The sequence below is a fragment of the Lissotriton vulgaris genome, chromosome 12 (genome assembly GCF_964263255.1).
Source record: "Lissotriton vulgaris chromosome 12, aLisVul1.2, whole genome shotgun sequence".
Classification (NCBI taxonomy): domain Eukaryota; kingdom Metazoa; phylum Chordata; class Amphibia; order Caudata; family Salamandridae; genus Lissotriton; species Lissotriton vulgaris.
The window spans coordinates 512468083-512493294 of record NC_141700.1 but is presented as its reverse complement, the minus strand read 5'-3'; the positions used below and the strand labels follow the sequence as shown (position 1 = coordinate 512493294).

General features: G+C 48.9%; 1 protein-coding gene across 1 annotated transcript in view; it reads right to left on the bottom strand.

Annotated features, from left to right (window-relative positions):
- Nucleotides 1-25212, bottom strand: part of FCSK (fucose kinase) — a 1017185-nt gene that overhangs the window by 486368 nt on the left and 505605 nt on the right. Inside the window, exon 5 of the mRNA XM_086945277.1 lies at nucleotides 10928-11053. Within this exon, the coding sequence (XP_086801403.1) occupies nucleotides 10928-11053 (126 nt within the window). The remainder of the gene's footprint in view (nucleotides 1-10927; nucleotides 11054-25212) is intronic.

The window sequence follows — 25212 nt, the reverse complement described above, 5'->3', positions numbered from 1 at the left end:
AAATTTGTACTTTATTGCATAGTCAATGTACACACAGCACACCCCGCCTACAACCCGGAGTACCGGCGGCAAAAGTAGGTAGCATCTGCTCTAGGCCTCAAAAACAGTATACACAGCCTCGGTGGCAGCATCCCGGGGGCCTGGCGGCGTAACAGAAACAGTATCATGCATGCATAGCACGGTCATCAAGCAAATATGGAAAAAGTGTGCCGTGTAGTACAACCCAGGACCGCATTACTTGGTGTTGCTTTGGTTCAGACAGTACGTCTGTGCATAACAAGTCCTCACGCTAAAAATCAGCGTTCTCCATGTAACAGTATAGTGATTCCTACCGCTAACCTAACCCCCCCACCCCCCCAACAACCAGCCCACTCGAACATGTGCCTACCTAACCACTTGTATTATCCATGAACGTCTAATGACTAACACTGTGCCCTACGGTTACAGATCCTACATACCCACGTGTATGAAGGTGTCCCTAATGTCCATGACCACCAACTGCCGGACTCGTGTGTCACACTCCCTGGCCTCGGCCACCCCACCCAATGCCCGCGGCAACCCTGGGGGACCAGAACTCCACCTCCCCACCATACCATAGCTAGATGTGCAGAGCGTCCCTCCCCAGAGTCTCTACCTCCTCCTCCTGTACCTCACCCATCTCCTCCCTCTCCGAGTCCGGGTCAGTCTCCCCACTATCCTTGGCGCACAAATAGGTCTTATATAACCCCCAGAAGTTCTTGGGCCGATTTTTCGGAGGTAGCAGCTCGCTGTACGTCTCCGACTGCATGCAGCAGTATAGTAAGTCCGCCGCCCACCTTTTCTTGATCGGTATCGTCCCTCTCATCCAACATATAGCAACCAGTCGTTTAGCGGTCAGCAAGGCTATATCCGCCAGGCGCCTCAAAGCTACCGGCAGTGCCTTGGAATAGCCCAGCAGTGCCAGGGCCGGACATGGTGGGATGTCTACGCCCAACATCAGACCCAGTTCAGTGAAAACCCCCTGCCAAAATTTATAAATCCCAGGGCAAGACCAAGCCATATGAAGAAAGTCCGCCGACGGGAGGTGGCAACGCTCGCACTCCGCCGAGCCCCTCAATCCGTACCTGTGCAACCTCTCCGGCGTGTAATAGACACGCTGTAGCAGTGGCGGTTCTTACATGGGGGCGTTTGGGCGCCGCCCCCCCTGCTTTCTCGCCGTGCGAGAAGGCAGAACAAATGCTAGTTATCATATTATATAAGTTATATAATATGATAACTAGCATTTGTTTGTGCCTTCTCGCACGGCGAGAAAGCAGAACAGTTTCCTTGTTTACAGTGGGAGTGTTACTCGAGGGCAGGGGGAGTGGCTTGGGGGAGTGGCTTGCCCACTATTGTTAATACTGACTGTTTGGACAGCCTGAGGCCGGCGCCCAAACAGACAGTATTAACTACAGTGAGAAAGCCACTCCCCAAGCCCCCCCCCCCCCCCCCTCCGGCCTCAACTCTCCCTGTTCTCTGTATGCTGCAGCAGCAGCATACGACAGAAAATTACGTCACCTGGGGCAGCCGGCCGCACCAATCAATCTGCGGCAGTGGAGAGGGAGGCTGCCTGCCGCGCCGCCTTCCTGATGACGTGCTGCAGCGCAGGACAGGACTTGAAAATGAGGACGGCGGGAATCGGGACGGAGTCTCTGGTAAGTTTATACTATTTTATTTAAAATATATTGGCTGTCGTACCCCATTTCCAATCCCCCCCAACCCGTAATGCCGGCGAATTAGAGCCCGCCATTAAAGGCTGTTCACCCTTGGTTTATAAAATGTGAATCAAAAGTTTTTTGATGCAAAACAGTAGAATTCTGTTTCAAATCGTGTATAAACTGTGTACATCGATCCGAAGAGTCATATATGCGCCGTACAAGAGCATGCATGTCTTTTAACCGTCATAATTTTTTTTTTTAATGGTTGGACCTTTTAAAACCTCTCGGCTGAAGTCCCTTCTCGCTCTCTCATGAATACAACTTACAAGCATTCCGCCTCGCGCGGCATCGGTAGCATTTCTAAGTGTATATTCAATGCCAGAGTGAGTCACGCGCTGCGGAATGTTGGATAGCCAGCTCGCCACCCCCCCTCGACACATACCAGAGATGTCCCTCCCCCGGCATCGCGCCTGGTTCGAAACCCCGAGGCCATGGCGAGAAATGATGGAAGTCGTCGGCAACCCGATTACTTTATTTCACAATTATTTAATGATAACATTCGTTCATATTTTTATGGTGCAGAAAACACACAGAATGGAAGTTTAGTTTGCATACACGCAATTAGATTTTACACGTCTCTTCAGCATTTGTGACCTTAAGGCTAGTGGAAGCCATTTGCTGCTCATCATCTGTTTGAAGGGATTGGAGGCGGCCCACCTGGCGCGGGGATTAGAGTGGGGTGGGGGTGTCTGTGGGGGGAGGGGGGGCCCTCACACCTCCAGATCAATTAACACCAAGGTCCAGTGTCACCTCGGGAGCCCTGCGCTCTGGGGAGGGTCCCGCTGTGTGTGCGCTCCGAACGCAATCAGGTGACCAGATCAGACACTCACAGGCCCGGCTCCTGACCCCGGCTGCATGCACAAGTAAGCAGGGTGCTGATGAGTCAGAAGCCAATCAGTCACTTGAACTAGGCATTCAGTAAAAACTGTACTCATTGTTTATACGCAGTTCGAACGGCGCGCGGCGATAAAATTTTAAGATGAATACAGATTGCAAAGTTGCCAGAACAGGCTGAGGCATGACCATTGCAGGTGCCCCAATGTGTAGCGCGTGAAACAACAGTTGAAGTGCAGAAATGTTATCTGATGCGATGGGGGTGGCTGTGCCCAAGTAACAGGTGCCAGAGCTCACCAGGGAGGGGTGCATGGCAGGCGGCAGGCTCATGAGCCGACTCGTGTCATTGTAAAAGTCAAAAGACCAAAATCACGAGGCACTTGTAGGAACTTTTAATAGTTCATGTTTCCTTACATCCTTTCGCCTTGTTATTGGGGTCATCTTGTATAGGGTCGTGGGCTTTTCACACACACCTGCTTGCTCTCATATCAGTTCTGAAGGAATGCAGTGCCTTGCGCATTGGTGCTTTTAATTATAATGTGTTGTGAGCAGAGGCGTACAGCTACGGTGCAGTAAGACTTTCATTTTACGCCCCACCACTTTCAAATGTCACCAGCCGCCACTGCGCTGTAGGTATTTGAAATGTACCAGTCTATGCCGGCTATTGAGCTACACCTTTCTGGTGTTTGTGCAGCAGTATTGCCACATCTCATCCGTAATCGTCAGCTGTAAATCACTCTGCCAATCTAGCCTGGCTTTGGAGATCGGGCGTTGCATGTGCCGGTCCCCCAATTTCTTGAGGTTCGTGACCAGTTTGCTGGACGATGGAGATTTGATCACATAAGTGAGTTCCAGCACTTCCGGGGGTTCCACCAATTCCGGACCAAGCAACTCCTGAAGTGCACTACGGACCCTGTGGTATTGAAAACTGTGCAGCAGCGTCTTCCCGGTCTGGGACTGTAGAATCTGTTGGAGAGTCTTCACTGTGCCATTCAAGAAGAGATCCCCCATCTTATCTATGCCTAGTTCATGTAGTGCCTTAAGTACCCCCTTCTCCGTCAACGGGGCAAGCCATACCGCCCATTCCACATGCATGAGGGGTGAGTACAGTAGCTCACTTTCCCGCGCGGACCAGCTCATGCCAGGCGTGATTCGTAGACGCTATAGAGTCCAAGATCCCAGTTCTGCGATCAGCTGGGTGGCATATCGTACCTGGGAGAGGAATGGGGTCTACAAACAGACGTTCTAGTTTCATGTGCGGGATATCGGGGTTCCCATGAATCCAGGTGTGAAGGTGTGCCGCCTGCGCTATTCTGTAGTACCGCTCCAAGTCAGGAGCCCCGAGTCCCCCCCGGTCATAGGGGAGCATTAAAGTCTGCCATCGGACCCTGGGCTGTTTACCTCCCCACGCAAGTCTGATAAGTGTCTGCGTGAGCTGCCGGAAAAAGGCCCTAGACAGCACCACCGGGATGTTAGTGAAGAGGAAGAGGAACCTGGGAAGGACCACCATCTTCATTATCGCTATTCTTCCCATCAGAGACAGCGGAAGCCTGCACCACACCTCCATGCCATCCACAAGTTTAGTGTACGCCACCCCATTGTTCTCACGCACAAGTATCTCGGGGTCAGTATGCAAGCGAATCCCAAGATAGCGTATGGAGTCCAAGGTCCACTGTAGTGGGTACTCCGAGTCAAACGGGCGAGTCACCGGAGTCAGGGGAAGCGCCACTGATTTGTCCCAGTTGACTCGTAGGCCAGACAGTGCACCGAATCTCACCACCTCCCTCAATACAGACGCCAAGTTCTCCTCCGGCTCCCTGACGTACAACAGTGTATCATCGGCATATGTAGATATGCCAATCTTGTAGGTGGGGAAGTTGATCCCCTCGAACCCATGATATTCTCTAATCGCGCATGCCAGTGGTTCCGCTACCAGGGCATACAAAAGAGGGGAAAGGGGGCAGCCTTGCCTAGTACCCCTACTGATCACTATTGGGGCGGTGACCATATTCCCTAGTTTCAGTCTAGCCGACGGTTTGTAGCATAGGGCCCCCAACATCTGCAAGAAAGGTTCACCCAGTCCGTATTTCCTCAGAACCCTGAGCATGAACGGCCTTTCAACCGAATCAAATGCTTTTTCCATGTCTAAGAATATAGCAACTGCCTTATTTTCCTGCCGTACGTGTTGTATGGTGCCTAACACCGTGCGAATATTATACGTCAAATTCCTAGCGGGGACAAATCCAGCCTGCTCCGGGGCAACTAGCTCAGGGACCAGTATGGCAAGCCGCGCAGCCAAAACCTTCGCATATAATTTGGCATCGACATTTATCAGGGAGAGCGGTCTGTATGAACCACATTCATTGGGGGGTTTCCCCGGTTTCGGTATTGTGATAAGGAGCGCCTCCCTCATATACTTTGGCATGCTGCCCTGCTGGCAAATATCGTCAAAAAGAGACATCAAGTGTGGAATAAGCTTATCTTGGAAAGCCTTGTAGAAGGCCACTGTAAGCCCATCAGCACCTGGAGCACTGCCTGATCTCATTCCCTCCAGTGCCTCCAAGATCTCTTCCTTCTGAATTGGCATCATGAGAAATTCCCTCTGAAAATTAGCGAGGAAGGGCATATTGATATAACTAAGATAGTCATCAATTTCCTCCTCGAGCTGGCCAGACCGTGATTGATAGAGCTTATTATAGTAATCTTGGAATTCTGCAAGTATGTCGCCCTCCTCAGTGACCACCCCCCCACTGGATGTCATTAATTCCTCAACCACCAACTGCGGCCTGCTGTTGCGCATGAGTCTTGCCAGCAGTGAACCAGGGCTATCCCTCTCCCCGTAGGTGCGTGCCGTGGCATACTTCCCCATGTGCTGTACTTCTCTATCAGCTTCCTCGTTAAATTCTATTATCAGGGTTTTAATCCGTTCCTCAGTGTCAGTGTTCCCGGCATGTCTAGATTGTTGTTCCAGCTCAGATAGTTGCGTTTCTAAGTGTTTCAGCCTCTGCCTAATAGCTCTGAGCAACCCTGAGTGTTTAGCCATCGTCATACCTCGAATGTACACTTTGAATGCGTCCCAGAGTGTTTGAACACTATCCACTGACCCCACATTAGTCTCAAAGTATGTGTCTATGTCCTCAGCCAATTCCCCTCTAAAGACCTCGTCTAGGAGTGAATATGGGGGAAACCTCCATGTGAACGGGGGAATTCTCCTAGCCGGAGCATCTAACAGCAGCAGTAATGGCGAGTGGTCCGACAATGTATGGGGCAGTATCGCACACCCCTTCACTGAGTTGAGAAGGGAGTGAGACGCAAACCAATAGTCAATTCTCGTGTGTATATTATGATAGGCCGAATAATGTGTGTACCCTCCCCTCCCTGGGTGTCTATGGCGCCATACATCCACCAGATCGAGCTTTATCATTTCAGTCTGAATAAGCAACGCCGAAGCCGCCGGACAGCGAGCCGTGCCAGCCGACCTATCCAGTTCCGGGCTTAACACAAAATTGAAATCACCCTCCCATACCAATCTGGAACCCACATACTGTCTGCACAAGTCTGCTAGGGAGGAGTAAAAGGCAGGGGTGTCATAGTTGGGACCATAGACATTAACAACAATTAAATCATGACCTTTCCCCACACAGCGTGCAATTAGATAACGACCCTCCGGATCCACGATCAACTGCAGCAACTTCAGCTGTGCTTTGGGGTTAGCCCACATGATCACTCCCCTGGCATGCGTGGTGAAGCCCGCTGCTGCACAATTACCTCCCAGGCCTCTGGCCGTCAGCATAGGGCTGGTAAGAGGGAGGTGTGTCTCCTGCAGGAGTGCAAGGTCAACTCGGTGTCTTTGTAAATAGCTCAGTACTTTCCGGAGTTTACGGTAGTCGTTCAACCCCCTCACGTTCCAGGTTAGCACTCTAAGAGAGTTGGGGCCGTCCTCCAACTCTAAGACCTCAGTGCCTGCCATTCCAATAGAATCTGTTTAGTGAACTCGTACACAGTGGATCGCAGACACACTCCGGTAGTAGGCCTAAAAACATCCCAACTGCTCCAGCTGAACATACCCAACCTGTTCAGAGAAGAACACCCAGAACCCCCCCACCCACAGCCGACCACCCCCAACCAGGTCAGACAGACCCTGCTACCACCCATCTTCCCCCCACACAACAAGCCAACCCAACAAACCCTTATGTGGCTCTGGTCAGAGCCAAAGGCCGAAAGCGCAGGGGCAGAGGTTCCCAGCCAGACAACCGTTCAACTCTAGTCCGTTACTGCAATGCCTAGATACTCATCCACCCCGCCCCCTAATAGCAATCGGCACCCTTGATAGGTTTCGTCATACAGTCCAGTAAGTGAACTCCAGCTTGTGGGAGGATACAATCCGCATAAACGAGTGTTTAGCAGACCCAACGTCTTTCAATCTCCCTCAAACAGGCAAAGCAGTGCAAATATTAACCAGAAAGTTCTCACCCAGTAATTGTCTCATAGTGGGCCTGCACACGCCCTTCGTGTTCCAATGGCCGTCGTGCAACACTTGTCCCGCAAAGGTTCCGTACAAGTAGTCCAAGTCCCTTTTCGTCCCTGCGAAACATCTTGGGGCGATCCAGCTCGGCTTTCGTATTCACTCCTGCTCTTCCATGTGAGAGGTGGCATCGGCGTCCTCTCGTTGACTCCTCGGACTGTTCCGCCGTTCTTTAGCCCACTCCTTCAGCAACTTTTACAGCTCCGTAGGATCAGTGAAGAAATGCGAGTGCCCCTGCCTATTGATACGGAGTTTCACGGGGTACATCATGGCGTAGTCAAGCCCAAGGTCTCTCAGTTGTTTTTTGTACGGAGCAAAGCGCTTCCTCTCCTCCTGCACTTTTGCCGTGAAGTCCAGGTATAGGGAAATGTTCATGCCCTCATATTATAGATCTCCTTTTTCTCTGGCCAATCGAAGCGCTATATCCCTGTCACGGTAGTTCAATAGTTTCGCTATAATCGGCCGCAGAGGCACTCCCGGTTGTGGCTTCGGCCCCAATGTGCGATGAGCCCTCTCCACGATGAACATAGGGGAGAAGACTTCGTCCCCCAGCAGTGCCCGCAATAACTTTTCAACAAACAGCTCCATTTTGCCAGTTTGGGTAGTCTCCGCCACCCCAGTAATGCGAACGTTGGAGCGCCGAGAACGCGCCTCCAAGTCCTCAGTCTTGTCTTGAATGACCTGTAGGAGTCTGCCAAACTGTTTGCGATCTTTATCCCAGTCTGACTGTGCCTCCTCCGCCTCCGTCAGACGTCTCTCCGCCATGTCGAGCCGTTCTGCATGCTTGTCGACTCTTTCAGACATGCGATCCATGCGATATGTCAGTGCATCGAGCTTAGTACCAATCGACGCCATGCTGTCCTGGAGGCCTTTTTCCATCGATACCAGCATTTCACGGATATCCGCACACAATGAGCTGTCCGGGGCAGCGCTGCGCGGCGAAGTTTCGGGGGCCATCACCTCAGGGCCCTTCGCCTTACGTTGGTCAAACGATAGTTTGGGTTGTGTCCTGTCGCCTTTCCCCATGGCGTTCCTAGTAGACATCAAGGTGAGCCGCACAGCCGACTGCAGTGTACAGCAGGGGGGAGCCAGTGGCGACAACTGGAGCTGCTCAGTCAGTTAGCACCAAATAGCAGTGCGTTGCGCAGCAAGAAATTGCGCCCAAAATGGCGGCCGTGCGCAGGACTGTAAGAGTAGGCCCAACCTCCAGATTCTTCCACCGTGAAAGCACTCCCTTTCCACCACGCCGTCCAAGTGCCGGACAGAGGGCCACCGCCATCCTGACTCTCGACACTGCGTCCGTCTATAGGCAGTGGGGCAATAGGATATCTCCCCAAGGGGAGGCAATCAGCCGATCACCGTCCCGGGCGGCTAGCGCCGCTGCAAACACCACCACGCGAGGCACCTCGGTCTCCGCTTAGACGATCGCCAACCTGCTCCACTTCCACCGGAGAGTAGTTTGTATCAGCACTGCACAGCCACCCGTGCCCGGCGGCAGGTCTGTCGCACCGGTCCCTTTCAGTGCGCCAATGCCGCACGTAGTGTGACGTAGCCCGGGCAGCGCTGCAGGAAAGTCCGTGGATGCCGGCCTGGTCCGCCCCGGCGAGGTCTCCTCACCAGCAATGCTCCACTGCACCGTTTTTCAGCGGGACAAAGATCTCCAACTGGACTGGAGCGTAGTCCGGAAGTTCACACCAACCTTTAGAGCTATTTGGACGCCTAAAGGATAAGTTTGACGAATGTTAACGGGGCTCAGGCGAGGAGCTCAACGCTCACACGTCTTTCATGGACGCTGGCAAGCTCCGCCCCCGACCCTTATACATAGTTATTATCCAGGATATGGTAGTCTTGCTGAGTTTCCAAGAATCCTCATGCATAATGGATAAGGCTAGTTTTCAGGGAAAACCCTACGTCCTGTAAGCAGTAGCGTAACTAGGCAAATGGTCACTCCCAAGAACCGTTATGTAGTGTAATGGTAGAGAAGAATATAGGTGAAAGGTTAGGTGACTACCTGAGCCTATAATGGGGTGCCTATAATGAGGTACCTGTATGAACTTTTACACCCACTCCTCATCCGACTGGACAACATACTAAAAATATATAACGTACAGGCTAGGTGTTGTACACATAACTAATAAGCCCATAAAACTAGTATTTTAAAAAACTGAAACGTCTAAAACAAAATGCTAAAAAAAACATATTGCATGCGATAGAAGTCTGAACATAACACTGTAATGTGCACAACAACTGTGCAAAGCTTTACAATTTTTAGAGAGGATGTGGCTTAACGACCAGAGCGGCCAACTTTGAATCTGGGGAACCAGGTTGGTGTCTGGCGAGAGGGCTCAAACATCCTGGAATTCTGGTCAAATCACTTAATCTCCTGATGCCTAAAAATAAATGTGTCCATCTGTAATGCAACTAGTGCTCATGTAAAGCGCTCTGATACCTGGACAATACCACAAACATGGTCTGCATCAAGCAAAAATGCTAGTAGTCTCCTGTGCCTTGCAAAACACCTATACAACGTGTTTTAAAAAGTTCAAAACTATCCCGGTTTTTAAATGTGGCTTAACGGCTAGAGTGGCCGACTTTGAAGCTGGGGAATCAGGTTCGAGTCTGTTGGGAGGCTCAACCATCCTGGGCAAATCACTTAATCTCCCTGTGCCTAAAAATTAACATGTCCTTTGTGCTCATGTAGAAAGCTCTGATAACTTCGGGTTGAGTTAGCGATATATAAAACTTCAACAACAAAAAAAATGTGACTTACCCCAAACACAAATTCGTTGCACGGCGATGTGATTACAAGGTGCTCCCATTTTTTAGACTTTCTCTTTATTGTTTGATTAAATGAAACAAATTACTGATAAAAGAGTGTACTCTCTGCATTTTAGGAAACCTAGCACACAATTGCTTGTACCAGCAAAGTTTTCTATTCAAATAACTGTGCCCTTAGCATCCCATTGACAGTTTTCCATAAGTTGAGGCACTCTTGTTCCTTACTCTCTTTACATAACAAATTGTATTGAACACATTTTCATCTAAAGGCACACACGTTATTTCTGACATCGTTAAACCCCCCCTCCCTGAGACAGATCTCTCTGAGCAGCCAATCACCGGGCATTTGTAACATCTCGGAACCCTCTCCACCATCATCTTCCAATAGGAGCGCTGCTTGCAGAATCACTAGTAATATTAAGAGAGGACAGAGCCCTGAATCTCTGTTCTTCGAGTCGCATTTATCTAGCCTTACCACCAAGGAGAGAGGGTTCCCTTTCCAGATCACCTTCACTGATGAGTGACCCTCTGGGTGATGCTCTGGCGAGGAAGAAGACAAGAAGTGGCATGCTCACTCGCCTGGATCTTAACCCCGGCACCGTATAGCGCTGCACTGGAAAAAGAATTACCGCCTGTGTCAGCCACCTCTTACTGCTTTTTTAATGAATGTGGGAAATAAATCATTGACTGTCGCTATGCTATTGGCTGCATATTACTACCTGTCAAAACATGGGATTTACTTCAGACCTCTTGTTAAAACATGGGATATCAAAGAAGATAAGACCTTTCAGTCTCCGGAGTTCCCCAGTCTACATGATCTACAGCGCTACCCTTCATTACTCAGTCCAATGATGACCAGCAGACTGATTGCTTTACGCTCAGGAAAGTAATCCATAACTCGCGGACACCGCAGAGGGTTATTAGCCTGGGCCAGACCTTTATGGAGAGCTTGATGGAGCAAGAAAAGTCATCCCAGTCCCTCATAATGCACTCTTCCGCCCGCCTACAGGCGTTACTAGTGCGCTTCTGCTAGACCCCCTGGCTTCCAGCTCACCTTCTGTGTCATGGTCTCCAGCAGGCTATCCAGGTTGCATACCAGTGATTCAGCAGCAGCATTGGGATCTTCCACCGGGAGGCATGTGAAGGCACGGCCACAGTCATCGAAGGGGAAGTCACGGCCCTGTGATGGTGACAAGAAGAAGGGCTCAGTGCTGTGAAAGGTCCATCCAGCAGCAAACAGAAAGGGACAGAATGAAGGGAGGTACAGGGAGAGAGAGAAAAGAGAGTATGCAAGGGCAGAAACAGCTAGGATTTCATAAATAGGTGTGGGTTAAATATCGCACAAAAGAGATAGTGCCAAACTTTACCCCTTAAATACAATTACGCACCTGCAAAGTGTAAGAATGGGACAAGCTTCAGAAACTGAAAAAATGGAATAGGGTGCAATTCTCAGGGCCTGTTTGCATTCCATCTATAATGCCTTAAGGAGTTATTCAGTCGCCTACATTATTTACCCATCCATGCAGACGTGGGAGTTTCAAGAGGAGCTGGGGATCGTCTTCCGTCAATACTTGGATGGCATCCAAATTTATTTTTAAAATATCCTTCCTCAAGCACAGTCTTCATCTCTAGGCCCAACTCAAAGATGAATCCCCAAAAACTGCAAAACATTCTAATTCCTCCTAGGTCGGTCTTCCAGAAACAAAAGGAAACCGCAGTTTAACACACTATTAGATGCTCTTCATTGTTCCAACTGAGCCCCAGTATAGAAGACCTCTCTAGCCATCTGCTGCAGAATATACGGACTCAGAATGTCAAATTGAAGGCTGTGTGTTGGACCACATCTTAATCAGCCTTTAGTTAGTTGATCCTCTTATGAAACTGAGGGGCTGTAATTCCTGTTCTCCAAAAATTGATAGGCCTCCTGTCCTCTTCTCCTCTACGGTGAGGATTTGGTATTAATGCATTACTCCCAGTATGCTAAAAAAACGCTTACACTCTTATCTATACTACTATTATAAAGAGAGAACACAAACCTTTGAGCTAGGTAAACTCGAAAAGTACACCACCAATCAAAACACCCAAGATATCTTTGAAAACCTCAGGGCAAGCAGAAGGACATAGGCTATTAAAAATAAAAAATATATGTTGTTTAAAAAATGTCGAAATAAAAATAAAGTAGTCCCTTGCAAGTAGCGCCGGCCGCGACGTCTGCGTAATGACATCATTTGCGTTTGCGCTCCCTGGCAACACTTCCGGAAATGGCGCCGAAGATCGCGATGTGCTGGGAGGACTGCCGCGGCCCTGCTTGCTGCTGGGCGAAGTGGCGGCCTGTGCGGGCGAGGCACATGGAGAGTGGCGGCCTGTGCGGGCGGGGCGCCTTGGAGCGGGATCAGCGGCTGAGGAAAGTATCAGGCGGGAGGGGAGGGGTCCGGGAAGGGCCGAGACGGGCCGGGCGGGAGGCGGCCGGGGGCAGAAGTGCACGCAAGCCTCAAATGCTGCCCCCAACCCCTTTCTGCCCCAGGCAACGCTGGGGCGGGCTGCTAGTTACATACTAAATCGTTTAACTATTACAAAACCAAGATTTTGAGATTTGGAAGGATGCGTTACATTTTTCAAGGACTTTTGATGATAATATTTTAGAAAGAGTGAATTCTTACAAGTATTCCCCCTTTAATGTTCACTAGCTCCTTAAAACGGCCTGAACATCTGGTGTTGGTCTCTGCAGGATTTGGCAACATGGCTGGGCCTTCTAAGATTCAAAGTGGAATGCCGAGGACTTTTGATGCTGCAGTTGATTACTGCTTTTAAGAGAAAAATCCCTCCTGCTGTTCTACAGGACTCCAAACTGTTGGGCTTGTGATCCTATTGTTTTAGGAGATCTCACTGAGAAGAGTACTTGATTTCATTTTGAACTCACCACCAAACACCATTGGGCATGCTTTAAAATGGGAATTGGAAATAACCTTGTGGTATAATTTGTAACGTGATCAGGTATATTTATTGATCTCCTCTCCCAAACATGTCTCCCATTTCACAAATTCTCTAAACTCTGTTTACGACTGGACATCCGCTCATCATCTAAAATTAACCTATCGAGAATTAAATTCCTCTCTACTTCTTCGTTCTAGTCACTATCACCATTACCACTTCCAGGCCTCTCGGCCTCTTTATCTCACTCTTCCAGATTATTTTTAATCATCCTTGCTCTCTCCTGTCGTCATTGTTCTTAGATGATCTTTCCCTTCCTTTCCCCATTTTCTGCCTTTCTCTCTCTTGTTCAAGGCCAAAGTCTAATAATGGAAAAATAAGTTCCAGTCCCCAAAAAGAGTGCAGTTGTGCCTCACCAGCAATTGTCAGCTCAAATTAAGCACTGCTCATTCCCCTTTCCATATTTTGTTCACTGTTCATCCCTTGTTCTCTCTCTCCTTGCCTTCCCCTCTCCATCTCCAGGTCTCTCACCTCGCTTCCCCTCTATCTTTTGTTCTCTCTCTCCCTACCACTCCGTCTCTTAATCTCCCTCTCTCCGTGTCAAGTTTTGTTTCTCTCCTCCCCTTCGCCTATCTTTTGCTCCCTCTTCCTTCCCTCCCCATCCATTGTTCTATCTCTCTGTTTATCTTTCAAAAGCACACTCACAAACTTCAAACAGAATCATGGAAGAGTTCCCTGAAACATATATTTCCAAATCCACACCAGAGTGGTCACGATGGGAAACTCAAAACTGATCTAATACTCTTCACTGATGACTCTTCCCTATGGTCAGTCATCTTCTTGAGAACTTACCGTTTTGCAATAAATATGCATCCTTGACTGCACACCGACCATCACTGATCATGCCAATTACTTAAATCATTTTCGATAAAACCGTAAATCGTCAGAAGCAAACTAATACAATGGTCAGACATACGCCTGGAATGATGCGACAACGCTCCTTAATCCTTCAAGGGACAGTTGAAATCCTGAGCAAATGTGGAGACTGGCCGGGGTCTCACACTGACTTGTCAGGAGCAGGATGCAAAGTAAAGAGGAGGGTGGCAACCCACTGTAATGAATGAGCTGTAAAGAATCTAACTGAGTTGGTGCTCAAAACACCAACAGGACAGCTCTAGCTTTCTCAGGATGGGTGTTGGCCTTTAACGGAACTCACTATCTACACCTGGATCACCCGTAAGCTAACCCAACTTGTGTAATCAATGAACTTGCGACATAATTTATCCACAAAGAATGTCCCTGTCATTATTATGTTGCACACATTTTATGGTTGTAAGTAACTTCAGGGTCCTTGCATTCTCAAAGGCCTAGGGGTAGCAACCCTAAGTTGCTGCATGGAGGATATGTAATTTCATTGTTGTTCCAGATGTGAAGACCCTTGTCCGCTCACTGGTGCAGTCAAGGGTTGATGATTGCAATTCTCTCCTGACCGGTCTTCCAAAGAGCATCTTGTTCCTTTGAAAGCAACAGTCCATCCTGTAGCGTTATTGCTCTCAGGTGTTAAAAGGATGACCACATCTCACCGGTACTTGTAACTCTCCATTGGCTTGCCATTAAATCCAGAACCTTAAATACAACAGCCTGGATCATACATAAGGGACTCCATGCTCCACGACATCTGGCATTGAAGCTAAATATCTCTGCTGGGCTTTGAACCACTTACAGTGCTAAAACACTGGGTCTTGAATTCCTAACCTTTAAAAAAGAACACACAATGGCCCAATCTTATTCTGATAGTGATACCAGAGTCTGGAACTCTCTGCCCTGGGACTGCAAACCACTAAGTGATTGCCTAAATCCGAAGCAGAACTGCAAGTCCTCCTTTTCGAAATATAGTTTTAATTAGACCCTCTAATCCAGATCTGTCCTGGCTTGCTCTAAATATAATAATGCTTCCACTAGGCACCTTTGAAGGTCTGGCTAGGGCTGTTTTCTTCTCACCTGTCCCCCCTCTCACTCTGCCCCTGTGCCAGACTAATCCATCTATATTAACGGCCAGATCTTCTCTTCGTGTTTTTTTTTCACCTCTCACGATCATCACACGCCTTATTCCCCGGACTCAGGTAAATTCCTTCCGCCATCTTGTTGGTTTTAGATTTCCAGAGGGCTGTTGCGTGACTAATGGATTGTGCCTGGCTGCCTTATTTTGCTAATTCTTCCCATGCATACATTGTATAGCGTGCACAGCACTGTAGTTCCATGCATCATGATCTGGACACTTATTAGTAAGGAATGTGTAACTAGTTACCTACATGTAACGTTGCTACTTCTTGTGTACAGCGCGCTAACACCTTCGGGTAATGCCAGGGCTATATAAAATTGCATAAATAAATCTGCTGTTCAGGTCCCTGTAGATTGCTGCTCCACTCCGCGTCTATCTAGGTGTTCCCTCTCTTCCTCTGTTGTTGTCTCTCCTTATCTCCCCTCATCATCTCCTGTTCCTGTCTCTACCTCCCAGCAGAGTGCTGATGGCGCCTTGTTCCATTGATCAAACAGCGGATCGTGGCTCCCTGGTCAATAAATCTCTTCAGCTGTGACAGCCGGCGCAGCTGAGCCAGCAGCTTCCCCCCTCCCCTCCGCTGCTTCCTCCGGGATGCTCACCGCTGGCTGCAGGGCTAAAAGCCGTCTATTTCTGTTCCGCCGCAACTCTACGGTGGCCTTTGAGCTTCAAACAGAGGCGGGGGGGCAGCTGCTGTGTCGGGGTGTAGAAGAGGACATGTAGCTGACAGCACGGAGCGTTAAAGGGTTCAAAGGACCAGTCGAAAGCCCTCGGATACCAGGACAGGCCTATGACTGTTCTCTGGGCCTAGCTTCCCTTGGGGAATATATTTGAGGGAGCTGTGGGGTGAAAGGGTCAGCGTTGATTTTGTTGGCTAAAAAGGCAAATCTGACATTTAATATTTGTTTGCATGCAGCTTTTAAAAAGAGCTTTAAATAAGTACGTTGATGTTCGATGAGGTATAATGTCTTTAGTGTGGTAGGAATTAATGGCGGGAGAAGTCAAGTTCAGGACATGATGATCTCACCAGTGACTGGTCGGGTGACCAACTGGCATGGGTGCAAACTCAGGATGGTGAGTGTAAAAATTCAGGACACGGGGTCAAAATTCAGGACAAAACTGCGGGACAAAAGGTAAGTTTTTACAGACACATCAAAGAAGGTCGCACAGTAGTATATAAGTAAGCCCTTCCATATCCAAACATATTCAACCATTTGCAAACCTATCCATCATGTATCCTTCCATCCATCATCTATCCTTCCATCCATCATTTCACTCAACCATCCCTCCATCCACCCTTTCACTTATTCATCCACCCTTTCACCCTATCCATCCATTTACTTATCCATCCACTCTTCTACCCATCCATCCATTCACTCATTCATTCAGCCGCCATTTACCCTTTCACCCATACAGCCATCCTTCCACTTACTCATCCATCTGCCCAGTCACTCATCCATCTGCCCAGTCACTCTTCCTTCCACCCATTCACCCTTTCAGTCAAATTCAAAAAATTCAAAAACTTTATTCGATTGTAAACCTTACAATCATAAAAGCACAATTCATAAACATACAGTTAAAAACAATCCGACCATTTCATTTATGAGACATGATTTTCTTAAACAATATAAAACGGGAGCAACAGGCAGGATAATCATTTTAAAAATATAAATAGTTACAGCAAGATAAAGAAAAAGTTAAAAATACCTAACGGCAATAGCAGCATAGTTATCCCTCCATACTTTTCCTGAAAGTAATTGCCAGTTTCAGAAAACTACAAACAAATAAAGTGCAGTCACATTTCAAAAATTGAAGGTAATAAAGTGCTGGTTTAATCTGTGCAAATTTCAGTTTTTTGAGGCAAGGTTTTAGATAGAGCCTCCGAGGTACTGTATAATAAGGGCAAATAAATAAAAAGTGTGCCAGATCTTGCGGAGACTTTCCGTCGCAGCCGCAAGCTGGCAACACCTGACCTCGATGGGCCCCACTTTCAGTCATCCATTCATCCTCCCTTTCAGTCATCCATCTATCCTCCCTTTCTCTCTCCATCGACCCTTTCACTTAGCCATCCTTCCATCCATCCACCCACCCATCTACTCATCCACTCATGAATCCATCCATTGACCCTATCACTCATCCATCCTTCCACTCATCCATCCATCCTTTCCGTCATCCATCCTTTCACTCCTTCACTCATCTATCCATCCTTTTGTCCATCTACCCGCTCTTTCACTCACTCAAAATGAAAGCGCGACTTGGAGTGCTTTCACAAACAAGCATTTGCAATGCAATATGTCTTGCATTTGCGAGAATTTAAGCTATTGGCATTGTAAATGACAATGCCTTTTATTTATCTGTTTTAAAAACCAATACATAAATAAAAGGCATTGTCATTTACAGTGCCAATAGCTCAAATGCGAGAACTATTGCATTGCAAATGCTTGTTAAAAGCTTTCCAGATGAGGAAATCCCTTTGTGAGAAGTTAATCTGAATGTAAACCAAAAACACTAGGGCACTTTTCAAGTTTGTTGCTGCCACTGCTACCTCTTAGACCGTTAAAAAACTAGCAGCAAGTTTTTTGATCTGTCCGCCCAAGTTATCCTCGTACTTCAATAAACACCACCATTCTCAAATTGTTTCCTTAGAGAACGCTGGTTTGAAAAATATTTGTATTAAGCGCTAAAAACCCAATGAGGCAGCTTAGTGTATTAAGCCCTTGCTGCAACATCTGTGTGCAACATCCCATGAGGAGTCGCAGCAGGATAAACCTGCCTTTTTTATCTTCAGAGGGTTGAGAAACAGAATATTTCATTCAGTTAATAGTGAGATCTGCTATTGGCAGCATGACAAGACGGCAAGTCTTCCATGACGAGAAATTGTTAAAAATAAGAAGTTATTACCAATAGCTTTTAAATCAGGATTACAGAGCGGAGGCAGCTGGTTGAGTATTATAGACTATTCGCTTCTTTTCAGCTTGTATTGTGTTTAATTGTATTTTGTATCTTTCTACCATGTACGGCGTTCTGATACCCTTGGGTCATGTTTGCGCTTAAAAAAATTGTTTTACATAAATAAAAAATGCATAAAATGAGCTCTATATTTTATATCATCCCAATCGTAGATCAGACTAGGATTTTGTTTATTGAAAGGTAGTTACGTACTATAATTTTAAGTGTTACGAGTTAATGGTGAATCTTTAGCATGACAAACAAATCCACCTCCTAAGAGCCCAAAAAAACAAACTAGCATGACCTCAGTATCCAGAGCACATATTCCATAGGATGAAGAGCTATTTTTCAATGAATGGAGCCAAAACTGAAATCATGGTGACGGAGGGTCAGAATCAGGCCCCTCGCCGTTCATAGGGCCTGGAACTTTAGAACTCCTCAATTGTCTTCAGTTCATAGTAATAAGGGGATCATCTTCGATGCCAAGTGCTCGTTCAGACCTCAAATCAACACAGCGGGCAAAGGGGTTAGCATGGAGGTCTCCATTGTGCGACAATCTTGTTCAAACTGATCATGCAGTGGCGCTCATGAAAATGCAGATCATGGCATACCTCTGACTACTGTAACTTCATCTACACGGGGCTTCCAAATAAGCTCCTCAATAGGCTGCAAAGGGAGACAAATCATGCAGCCAGAATGTCCCTCAACCTTTGAAGAAGCAACCAGATAAATTCAGCTCCTTTAGATTCCTGTGGGCAAGAATCAACTTCGACACCCTCTGTAATGTCCACAAAGCCTACTGAGGGGAAAGGGCCAGAATACTTATGCTCTGCAGCCTCTCAATAAGCATTAACCAGGAAACGTTGCTGGCTCACTGAAATGGTGGTTGCCCAGTCAAGACAGGCTGGGCGGTCGCTCAGCTGACAGCCTTTTTACTTAGGGGCACTCCGCCGCAGGCGTATGCCCATCTCTACAGCATCCATGCAACTGCCAGGTTGGTGACAACAGGGCCAATACCTTAGCATACCTGCCACTCACCTGGAATCTTCCTTGTTGGGACAGGAGCTGACTTGAAGGAGGTGTCCTATGTAAGGCCTTCTTGATGACGCAGTCACTGGCCTACTAACCTGATCATATAGCATGGGTCTCCAGTCTCGCCTCTTGAGTTCCTGCTTAGGGTGGGTTGGGGTCCGGTGGTTTCATTGCTCCAGGACACCCTGAACATTGCTGGAACATTGTTATTAGATTTGCCCTCAGAGGACTTCCCTAACCCGTGGATTGCAAGCCGGACCATATGATTTTATCCTTAGCTGGGAGAACAGCTGCCCTATTGCCATTCTTGAAGTCCTCGCACAGCGTGGCCAAGGCAGGACTTGGAACCCAAAGCAGCCGTGAAAATGTTGTTGAACCAGACCCCCAGGGATTGTGGGGGGTGAAGTGTGAAGCACTGCTGCTTTTGTTACTGGGAGCCGATATTGCAGCACCGCTGCAAAACCATCCTCCAGTAACAAAACCGGCCACCACAGCTGCAAAACCAGCCCCCACCCTTCCAGCCTCCCGGGCATTTCCTTGATGCCCGTTCTGGCCAGTCCGGCCTTGGTAGTGGCTGAGTCCCATTCCATCACTTGAGTGTGACTGGGCCCTCCATAGGTGCTTTCCAACACACTTTTGATTGAACTTGATGAGCTGTGCTAGCTTCTCCATACTTGGACCTTATGGAGTGCGGAACATATTTTGAACTGTAGCTGGGGATCACGGGCACCTCCATGTGATGAGGTGGCATTTCTATATTCAGCTGTTCTCCTTTAGTCGGCCAACTACACCGGACTCAACTGGGTGGCCATCCACTTACAGGAGGTCAATTGTCCAGGCACAGATTCATGATGAGTGCTCCCTGATTTCTCGAAAAGTGTTCTATCCTCTCAGGTGACAACACCAACTTCCCACTTGACTGAGAACCTGATCAAATGTCTTCGCTGTTTCCGGCGTAGCTTCCCAGGCTTGGGGACCCCTGCTGCTCATGCCCCCAGTGGAGCTCGGATTTGTATCTGTGCATTAATCTGAGATTGGGTGAGGCGGGCTATGGCCCCCCTCCCCCACCTCTTTTTTCTTCTGAAATGGGCAAATTCAGAGACCCTAAACGCCCAGCAACCCCCACCAGCTCTAACAGTACTACTCTAATAATCGCAACTGGAACATCGGCTGGACTTGAACCCTCTAACCTGATGGAAACCACTGACCATGTCCAGGTTAAACTAGATAAGATCCTAGAGGCTATAATAGAAACAAAGACAACCCTTAAAGGCAAAGTGGATGGATTGGCTACAGACTCTGCCCTCTTAAGGGATAACCAGCGTAAACTATCCGACAGAGTTAGCCCCACAGAGTTCACACTACAAGAACTGCATCCTCAGGCAAAAGATCTACTGAACGAGGTGCAGTAGCTCATGGCTCAGATATGCTTCTCGGAAGGAAGAGCTGAAGACATCAAAGGGAGGGCCAGATGGAGCATCGTCTGCATTGTTGGGTTGGTGGAGGGCTTCAGGGTGACAATCCTATTCGCTATATTGAGACATGGCTATCCGACAAAGATACTCCCATGCACTCTCAACCTTGTTCTCTGTGGAAAGAGCCCACCAAATGCTTGTGCAGCAACCTCCCCCTGTTGCACCACCTAGGCTGTTGTCGTAAAGATTCTCAACTACAGGGATCATGACAATCATTCAGAGGGCTCACCAGGAAAAACACTTTGTTATGGGACCCAGCAGGGTCATGATGTTCCTGGAATATGCTCTGGTGGTGCAGCACCATAGGGCCAGCTGTGTGGAAGTCACATGAAAGCTTGAGGGGTCCTGGGAATGACCCACACAACGAGGGACAAAGAGCATGTCATTTTGTATGGATAAAGACACTGTATCCCAGCCACGTTCCTCGAGATGCTGTGGTGGGTGACAAAGGGGGATCTCTGGGTAGCAGGCCCTCTTTGCCCCATGAGTACACAGCAGGACAGGCAAGCGACCATCAAGATTGCAGCATTCTTCCTACAGCCCCCACCTCTCAACAAACACTTCTATTTACACCAGCACACATTATTCCAACATAGACACTGATTCGGACACCAGCAATGCAGTGTCCCTTGTTTAGCCTGCTGTTACGCCGCAGACTGCCGATTACCTACTCTGAGCATCTATAGTACTTGCCTCCCTGGGAAGGTGTGGGTCTAACCCTGGCCCACCTTTGTCCACCTCCACCCAGCCATACATCGACTCCTGGCTGGCTCGTGCAGCCCCTTTTTTTCCCTCCTTTTTTTATTGGGAATATAGGTGCAGTTACAAGAATAGAAAACATTATTGAGTTAATCCGGACATAAAAACAACAATTAGACGGCAGGCTCAATACAAATATACAATCCACAGATAATACAAATATACATAAATACTCAGACAGCCAATAAAACAGGACCTAATTCATCTTATTTACAATTCATAATAACGGGACCTTTAAAAGAGAAGCCGGGAGATAAAACCCATAAAATGCAAGGTTGCATCTAGTCTGTTACAACTTAGACTGCCTCCAGTCAGTGACAGGGGCCCAGAACCTTCTTCCGAAGACCCCTGTTTTCAACCCCTTTTGTTCTTACAGGCAAGACTCAATATTATTAATTCCAAGCAACCTAGAGAGCCACATTTGGAAGGACGGAGCCACAACATCCTTCCACCCTTGTGACGCGGGGGACCCCGACGAGGGCCCCCCTGGTATGCCTAGTAATGTGTCTACTTTTTCTTCACAGAATACCGAGGCGTGGAATACCCCCGACGTCGTCCGGAGACATCCTGCAGCGGTGCACCTACAGGACTACACCTTTAAGGGGGCGGAGACGGATTGGCGCCACGCCCGTCCCGACGACGTAAAACCCATTCCGGAGTCCAGCCAGGTGTGCGAGACACCCGGAGGTGGAGTTGGAGGTTGGTGGAGCGAGTGGAGAGACAGCGGAGCAGAGTGGACGGAGGAGGAGGAGGAAGATCAAGAGCGGAGGTCGGAGGAAGAGCAAGAGCGGAGGTCGGAGGTAGATCAAGAGCGGAGGTCGGAGGAAGATCAAGATCGGAGGTCGGAGGACAAGGAAAGCGGAGAGAGAGCAGGAAGGTGGAGCCGGACGGAATCGGAGACGAGTCAGAGTTACAGGTCGATTCCAAGGAGGAAGCCGGCGGCGGGACCAGACAGCAGACCTGAGGTGGATTACCGCGGGAAGCCAGGGGGCTCTGCGGGACGCGCATCGCCCAGCCACACTAACACGGAAGTGTGGCTCACCCAGGTACGGTCCGACAACATAGCGTGGGGAGGTGGTAGACGAGGGAAGCCCGCCTAAAAGCAAGCACCCCTGCACACCCTTGGTGGTTTCTCAAGGGTTCACGTCCCACAGTTAGACTTGGAACTTGCACGTGTGATTCCCCTCACTCCCTTACCCGTGAGACGTTTATCCCAGCACTAGTACTGAGACGTACATTTGTCTTTCTTTCCTTCTTTTCTGGGACACCGGAGCCAAAAGACCAGCAGGACGGCCGGGAAAAGGCCTACGACACCCAGAAGACCTTGGGACTGGCGAGGATCAGGAAGACGGGCCAGAACGGAGGAGGCGGACTCACCCCTACCCTTTTACAGAGTGCCTGTTCGCAAACGACGCTTGTACAAAGCAATAAAGCCTGCACTACCCAGTACCCCAGTGTGTGCGAATCTTTTTGAGAACCCCGCAATAGCGTCACAACCCCGGTCCGAAACCCCACAAGTGGTGGAGAATGCGGGCATTGTAACCGGGAGTAACATCGAGGACACAACGATGGATGCGATCCTGCAAGCCCTCGTGAAGGGCCAAGAACAACTGGCATGGGCAGTGGAGCAACAGCTAGCCGCAGCCCAATTGGACCGGGATACATTCCGAAGTTCAGTGGTACAACAAATGGAAGGAATGAGAGTTACGGGAGACCCTGCCACAGTCACCGTACGTGAAACTAGGGCTAACCCCACGCCGGCAGGCATTTCCCTGCAAAAATATGTCCCGGGGGAGGACCCAGACGCTTTTCTAACAAATTTTGAAAGGGTGGCCCTTGCTTGTGGATGGACTGTGGACAAGTGGCCGTTTTTTCTGGCACCGTTGTTGAGCGGAGAGGCACAAGCAGCCTATCAGGTAGCAAACAACAACGGAACCACCCCATACGCCCAAATCAAAACTGTGATTTTGGATCACCTAGGCTTAGATGCTGAAGCCTATAGGGTCCGATTCCGCAAGGAGAGGGGACAAGCTGGAGACAACCCCAAAACCTTGTTCTTTAGATTAAAGACTGCGGCGGACAAGTGGCTCACCCCGTCCACAAGCACCAAAGAGCAAATCATGGACAGAATCTACCTTGAACAGTATTTGGAAGCCCTTCCGTATGGGACACAGCGCTGGCTACGCCAGCACTCTAATCTGAACACGGCTCAAGCCATGGAGATGGCAACCACCTACGCCCGGGCCCAACCTCGTCTACATAGTGCGGAACCAGAGAAGCCAAACAAAGGACCAACAAGACCCGAGCGACGACTGAGGGCACCCTCGGGACCCCTCACTCCTCCACCCCGACCCCCGGCTGGCGATCATCCCCCGTTTCGGGGCCCACAGTGTTTCGATTGTGGCCAGTGGGGCCACATAGCCCGTTTGTGCCCCCTGAAAAGAGCGCATGAAGAACCAATGGACGTTAACTATCTTCCAAAGTCAGTGTTGTACTCGGCTGAACTAGGAGGCTCCTTCCATGTGAGTGTCACTGTTAATGGGGTGATGGTTAGGGCCCTCCTTGATTCTGGCTGTAAGCAATCGGTCATACAAGGGATATATGTGTCTCCAAAACAGGTAGTACCAGAAAACAGTGTGTACATTAAATGCGTACATGGGGACGTAAAGGAGTATCCCGTGGCTAACATTCCCCTAGGTCTAGAGGGTATGGAAAAGATGATAGTGAAAGTGGGAGTCATGGATACCCTACCCGAACCGTTGATCCTGGGCACCGATAACCCGAACTTCCTGAACCTCTTCAAAAGCCAGTTGGGCCGAGACAATGAACAGGGAGAGTCACTAACCAACTTGCTGTCCACGGGTCCTTGGGAAGGTGATAGGTCCTTCCGATTTGCCCAGGCCAATGACGAGACACTCATCAATGCTTGGGAACAGGCACATGTTAATTTAACTAGTCCTAGTCTCTCCTACCCCCGCTTTTTGATAAAAGAAGATCTTTTGTACAGAGTACCCTCTAGGGAGGACCCGATGCAACTGCTGGTACCGGTCTGTTTTCGCGACCAAATAATGTACTATGCCCATACCCACCTACTGGCGGGACACATCGGGAGTGAGAAAACGACCCAGAATGTCCTCAGGAACTTCTACTGGCCTGGTATCTACAGCGACATAAAAAAACATTGTCAAACCTGTGACCTCTGTCAACGGAAGAATGCCCAACGTCCGGCCGCGGTGCCCTTACAACCCCTGCCAGTCATCGGGACCCCATTCGAGAGAGTGGGGATGGACCTGATAGGCCCCTTGACAACCACAAAAAAAGGGTTTAGATATGCCCTCGTTATCGTGGACTATGCCACTAGATTTCCTGAGGCGTTTCCTCTAAAATCCCCCACCTCCAGGAACATTGCTGACAAATTTCTCGAGTTGTTTTCTCGAGTGGGGTTCCCTAAAGAAATCCTCACGGACCAGGGGACCCCATTCATGTCCAAGGTTATGCAGGAGGTTTGCCAATTGTTGGGCTTACACCAGATCAAGACGTCCGTGTACCACCCTCAAACGGATGGGTTGGTTGAACGTTACAACAGGACCTTGAAAACGGTCCTGAAGAAAATGGTCGAGGTAAACCACTCCGACTGGGACTCCTTGTTGCCCTTAGCCCTATATGTGATAAGGGGCCAGCGACAAAGCAGCCTGGGGTGTTCCTCTTTCGAGATGCTTTATGGGAGACAGCCGCGGAGCTTGCTGGATATGACAAAGGATATGTGGGAAAAGGAACAAGGCGGTGAAACCAGAAGTCTTCTCGAATACAGCTCGAATTTGAGGAACAAATTAGGAAAAAACAGGGAACTCGCGTTCACACACTTGGAGGACAGCCAGAAACACCAACAGACCCACTATAACAGGGGAAAAAAATGGAGGTCGCTAAAAGTAGGTGACTGGGCCCTGGTGTTGCTGCCATCAGTGGCCAAAAAGTTCAGTAATGAGTGGCAAGGCCCCTATGAGGTCATTGAGACGATAGGTAAAACGACCTATCGTCTCCGACTTACCACCCGAAAGACCCAGATTTTTCACATAAATCTCTTAAAAAAATGGCTTGGAACCCCACCCGTGGCGGCTCATCTGGTCCTGAATC